This window comes from Corvus kubaryi, unplaced genomic scaffold (genome assembly GCF_017639235.1).
Source record: "Corvus kubaryi isolate FWS band 111438036 unplaced genomic scaffold, C.kubaryi_AGA036_p1.0 113, whole genome shotgun sequence".
Lineage (NCBI taxonomy): Eukaryota > Metazoa > Chordata > Aves > Passeriformes > Corvidae > Corvus > Corvus kubaryi.
Window position 1 is genome coordinate 85,870 of NW_024580652.1, and position 5,691 is coordinate 91,560.

The 5,691-nt window shown below is 59.2% G+C and overlaps 1 protein-coding gene across 2 annotated transcripts; it reads right to left on the reverse strand.

The window, feature by feature from the left end:
- Positions 1–1,772: 1,772 nt before the first annotated feature.
- On the reverse strand, positions 1,773–5,624 carry LOC121661788 (toll-like receptor 13). Of its 2 annotated transcripts, none has more exons than XM_042023534.1 (2): positions 5,440–5,624; positions 1,773–4,955 (listed from the first exon to the last, which is right to left on the reverse strand). In XM_042023534.1, exon 2 carries the CDS (start codon positions 4,931–4,933, stop codon positions 1,823–1,825), a length of 3,111 nt encoding a protein of 1,036 aa, XP_041879468.1. In that variant the 5' UTR covers positions 4,934–4,955; positions 5,440–5,624; the 3' UTR covers positions 1,773–1,822. The 2 variants fall into 2 exon arrangements, with proteins under 2 accessions (XP_041879468.1, XP_041878662.1); XM_042022728.1 differs by having other exon boundaries at positions 5,373–5,445.
- Between the last annotated feature and the right edge of the window lie 67 nt (positions 5,625–5,691).

The window sequence follows — 5,691 nt, forward strand, 5'->3', positions numbered from 1 at the left end:
TCACTGCTGGCCCTCGACAGCGTCATCCGCCCGCTGGCCAGAGGTAAGGGAAGGTTGTTCCCGGTCTGGCACTGCCGGGCTCTGCCTGTCCGGGGACAGGCCCGGGTGGGACATCCCCGACCACCCCAGGGCCGAGAGCTGAGCAGAGCTTCAGTCTCTTGGGACAGAGCAGGCAGAGCCACGTCCTGCTCTGGGGCAGCAGCTGATGCGCTTGCGGAAGGACTCTCTGGGCCGCAGTTGCCACAGCCCTGTGATCACGGCCATGAGCCTGCTGGTCTGGTCGGCCCGGACACCTGCAGCACACTTTGGTTCGCTAGCCAAGCCAGGCATATCCTGCTGCTGGTGAGGCTCAGGCGGGAGCGAGACAGGGACCTGCCTGGGAGCTGCTGAGTAGGGGGCCAGGACAGTACATGGCGGGATGGATTGGTGGGTGCCTCCCGTATCCCACTGGAACTTCCCCACCCTCAGGGTGCTGCTATGGGCAGAAGCAGCTGATTGAGCTCCAGCAGCATGTGCCCAGGAAGAGCCGGACGTGCAAAAGCTGCAGCTCCCACGTGTCTGCAAACACCGGGAAAAGGAACTGAGTGATGAAGCATTTGCTGCATTTGAACATTGAGGTCCACCTTGCTCCCTCTTTTCCTCTGAATCTCCCCAAACTGGGCCAAGAGACACTTCAGAGACAGAGTCCAAGAAGTGGGTATTTGCATTATTCAGCGCCAAGTGCGTGGGGGATCGCTCCTCCTAATACACACACACGGCACTTATTACAACACTGTATTATGGGTAAAATTCATGAATAGTCATCACATTCCTTGGGATAGGAGTGGTTACAGAAATCAGTTCTGGGAAGTCATTAATATCATTAGCATATGTGCCACACATGCATGGTGTGTCCTGGTGGTCGCACTGAGGAAGGCTCCTCTTCTTCCTCAGGGGTCTTTCTGATGAAGATCAGTAGTCTTCATCACAATGCACTTTTTATCTTTCTTTCTGGAGTATGCGCAGTTCTTCACTGGATGATTCAGCGATCTCTGTGCTGGTTTCAAGTAAATTCTTGTTCCTCTTATCTTGACAAGATGAAGGTGAATCCTGCTGCTTAGGTTTTGTAATTAACATTTGCTGTCTCCCAACAGTTATGTTATGTGCTTACATGAGTTAACTCTGGATCAATCTTATCACCTCCTCCTCCTTCCCCTTTTCCTCATTACTGTCATCCCAACTGCTCATTTCTCAGAGGACAACCAGGGATTTTGGGACAAACCCATTTTTTTTAATTGGGAATGTGTGGATACAAAACTGCTGCTAGCAAGGATTTTCTTGCTATTTTCTAAGCCTGTGAGAGACTTTTCTCTCTCACAGAAGAGGTAGCAGAGTTATGTAAACAACCAAGCCACCTGCAACCTTGAAAAGTCTTGTTTATGGTACAGTAGAAAAATATTTTGACAATGGATGTTTTAGAATTTTAGCCAATCACCCCAAGGGGTGGCTGATCCTTTGTCCAATTAGACTATGAAGAAAAAAGTCTATAAAAGAGTTTGTAAAATAATTAAATGAATAAATCTTGCTGCACAGTTCCTGCCTGCTGGATTTTCTCTCCACCTCCCTACGGCTGCGGGACATGGTAATATACCCTAGGGCATTTTTTAATAGGAATGTCCCCAGGGATCCCCATTACACTAGGGTGAGGCCACTCTAGAGCAGCTGCTCTCTATCCCCACAATCTTTCTCCCCCTCCTCCTCCTCCTCCCCCCCCCTCTCCTCCTCCTCCTTCTCCTCCTCCTCCTCTTCCTCCTTCTCCTCCTCCTTCTCCCTCTTGTTACCTTCATCCCCACTGTCCAGAGCACATTCCCAAGAGAAAAGCCGGTGATTTTGGGGCAGAAAACTGCTTTTCTGAGAGGCAACCTTCACAGGGGTCCCAGTCATAGGGCAACCTCTCTCCTTGCCCCCCCCTCTTCTTCTCCTCCTTCTCCTCTTCCTCCTTGCTGCCATCATTCCCACTCCACAGGGCACCTTCCCCAGATAAAAAATGGTGATTTTGGGCCAGAAAGTTGCTTTCCTGAGGGAGAACTTCCCCAGGGCTCCCAGATGCACCAGGGCACCATTCCTCCCTGCCCCCCCTCTCCCTCTCCTCCTCCTCCTCGTCTCCCCCACTCAGGGCACACCTGAGCTTTGCCCAGAACAGGGGCTGTGCAGGGGGCTCCGGGGGCCAACGCAGGTGTGTGCGCCGCAGCAGCACACGACGCATGTGGTGGAAGGCTGAGAGCTCAGCCTCAGGGATGTCCTCGAGGAACACGAGGACAAGGACATCGCGCAGCTCATCAAAGAGGCGATAGCTGGCCATCTGGATCTCCAGTGAGCACCACTCGCTGCGTAGGTACCCACGGCTCACCACGCACACCGTGTGCCGGCTGTTGTACACAGCGTCCACAATGTTGTCCACTATGGCGCGGCCAGGGCGAAAGTCACGGTGGTGCAGGCAGAGACGCAGGGCTCCGCGCTCCAGCTCAGGCACCAGCTCCTCCAGCACCCACCGCTCATCCCCGGAGTTGTAGGACACAAAGGTGTCGTAGGTGTAGTGCCGCTGCTCCCGCCGCCAGCGCCCGCGTGCCCACGCATGCAGCAGGAACAGCTGGTAGCGCAGCCGCCAGTACCCACGGTGGTGCAGCAGTGGCAGCACCAGCAGCAGCAGCACAGCCGGTGCTGTCCCTGCAAACAGGTACAGCCCCATACCCAGGTAGCACACACGCGTGTCAAAGCAGTGCAGGTATGCGGAGGCGCCACCCGTCTCACCACAGGTGTAGTTATACAGGTAGACCACCTGCACGGGTCCACGTGCCAGCCAGCCAGGCAGCCAGGCATTGGCACAGCTGCAACTCAGCGGGCACTTGCGCAGGTCCAGGTAGCGCAGGGCGGGCAGGCATGTGGCCAGAGTCATATCCAGTGCACGCAGCTCGTTTTTGGCCAGGCGCAGCTCCTTCAGTTGCGTCAGGTTGCCAAAGACCTCAGGGCCGAGGCTGCGCAATCCTGCACTCTCCAGGTTCAAGCTGCGCAGTTGGCTCAGGTTCTTGAAGATGCCGGCGGGCAGGTGGCCCATCCCGCCATTGCTGTCAGCCAATGTCAGGTACTGCAGCTGCGCCAGGTCATCGAAGGCATCGGCGGGGATGGCCGAGAGCGAATTCTGTGACAGGTAGAGCGAGCGCAAGGCACTGAGGCCCTGGAAGAAGCGTTGCGGCACCACGCGCATCCCATAGGGCTGCTGTGCCTGCAGCTTCAGGTCATAGAGGTTCTGCAGGTAGCGGAAAGGTGGCGGCTGCCGCAGGTGTCGGCTCAGGTAGCGCAGCGCGTTGGCGCGCAGGTCCAGCACGCCCAGTGTCACCTGCACCGGCTGGAATGCTGCCGCGCTCACCTCCAGCAGCCGGTTGCGGTCCAGGTAGAGCCGGTAAAGCCGCGGGAGGCCCTGGAACGCCATGGCTGCCAAGTGCCGCAGGTTGTTCCCACCCAGGTCAAGGGTCTGCAGGTGGTCAAGCCCCTTGAAGGCACCAGGGAAGAGCACAGCCACTCGGTTGTTGCGCAGGTTGAGGTCTTCCAGCTGGTGCAGGTCAGCAAAGGAGCCGGGCAGGAGGTCGGTGAGCAGGTTGTTGTCAAGGCGCAGGTGCCGCAGGTCGTGGAGTCCACGCAGCGCTGCGCGGTCCAGCCGTGCCAGCCCATTCACGTCCAGCCGCAGCTGCCGCAGCGCTGGTGCATTATCAAAGGCACCCGCACCAGCCACTAGGATGCGGTTGAAGCGCAGGGACACATTGTGGAGCTGGTGCAGAACCGGGGTCCCATGGCACGATGGCAGCCGCTGCAGCAGGTTGTGCTCAGCCACCAGCTCGCCCAGTGCTGCGCGCTGTGCCTGGGTCAGCAGCCGCCCTACGCAGCCCAAGTGCCGCAGCCGGTTGCCAGACACGTCCAGGGCGCTCAGCACCGGACAATTGGCCAGAGCTCCATCGGGCATTGCTGTGAGCCCCACATGCTGCAGCCGCAGCCTCTGCAGCCGTGGCCCTGTCAGCTGCTGGCACAGGTACTCCAAGTCCCTTTTGTCCACCTGCAGCCCTGACACGTCCACATGGCGTGGGGAGACTCCAGCCATGTTCAGCAGATGCACCACATCCAGTGGGTTCCCAGCCAGGTACAGGTGTGTCAGGTTGTGCAGGCACAGGTGAGCGAGCGGTGCAGGGTCCGAGATGTTGTTGTAGGACAGGTCGAGCACACGCAGCCCTGGGGGCATCACCCCAGGGGTTGCCCCTGAAAGAGCTCCTAGGGAGTTGTTGCAGAGGTGCAGGACCCTCAGCGTGGGCGGCAGCCCTGGGCCCAGTGTCGACAGCATGTTGCCACACAGGTCGAGCAGGTCCAGGTGTGTCAGATGCCCCACGGCCATGGCCACAGGCTCCAGCGCACTGAGCCAGCCGCCCCGAAGCCAGAGCATGCTGAGTGTGGCCAGAGGCCAGAAAGCCCTGGGGGCCACCTTCTGCAGTGGGTTGTGGTCCAGCCGCAGTGTGCTCAGATTACCCAGCCCAATGAACACACCTGTGGCCAGCACAGACATGTTGTTGTGGGCCAGGTCTAGGTGGGCCAGTGCTGACAGCCCCCAGAAAGCCCCTGGGGCCAGGAGTTCCAGCTGGTTGTGGGTCAAATCAAGGGTATAGAGCCACGGCAGGTGGGCAAAGGCACCGGGGGGCACCTGGCGCAAGGTGTTGACAGAGAGGTTGAGGGATGTGGCAGTGGAGGGGAGGTCACCCACTGCAGCCTCCACGGTGCTCAGGAAGCGCTGGATGCAGCGGAACAGCCCAGGGTCCCATGGCGCCTGGATGCAGTTGCGGAAGCCATAGGGAAAGACCCCTCCAGGCACCATCACCAATGTCACCAGCATCACCAGCAGCGGGGTGCACATCCTGACACACTCTGGGAAGATCCTGGATGCAGTGGGGGAGAGAGTAGGATGAGGCATGTCCTTGGTATCCCAGAGACCCCCTTTGAGGCCCAGGGACCACACTTTGGGCTCAGGGACTCTCCCCACATCAGCCTAGGGATCCCCCTTGCCACCCAGGGACCCCACCACCATCCCAGAGACCCCGCTCAGGGCCCAGGGACCCCTCATCCACACCCCAGAGACCCCCACCGGAATGCCAGGATCCCCACTCAAGGCCCAGGGACCCCTCATCCACACCCCAGAGAACCTCACCAGAATGCCAGGATCCCCATTCAGGGTCCAAGGACCCTTCATCCACACCTCAGCGACCCACACATGCACTCCAGGGATGCCGTTCAGGGCCCAGAGACCCCCCACCCACTCCCATGACCCCCATCAGGGCCAAAGAACCTCCACACACCCCAAGGACCCCTTGCCCCCAGTCCCAAGGGGTTTTAGGGACCTCCAACTCCCCATCAGGTTCCCACCGTGCCACTGCCTCCGCTTTGGGCGATTTTGAGGTTAGAAAAAGGAAGTTTGGGGTATCGCTTTGTGTCACCACTGTCCCACCCACCTCCCTGTGACGTGGGTGGGGGAGTGGTGACACAAATCCTTCCTGGACGGATTTAGGGGTCCCCGGGCGGCTGGCAAGAGTACGAGGCCGCACAGCTGGGTCACCCCCCGGTGCAGCCCCGCAAAGTCTGGGGGGTCCCTGGGACACCCAGGCCTCTGCCCCCCCC

Bases quoted from the DNA above. Each gene is read 5' to 3' on its own strand.
- LOC121661788 (XM_042022728.1), bottom strand. From the start codon at position 5,428: ATGGGGAGTTGGAGGTCCCTAAAACCCCTTGGGACTGGGGGCAAGGGG. The intron at 4,956-5,372 runs GTGTGTGGAGGT...CACTGCATCCAG, and splicing joins GGGGGCAAGGGGTCCTTGGG to GATCTTCCCAGAGTGTGTCA.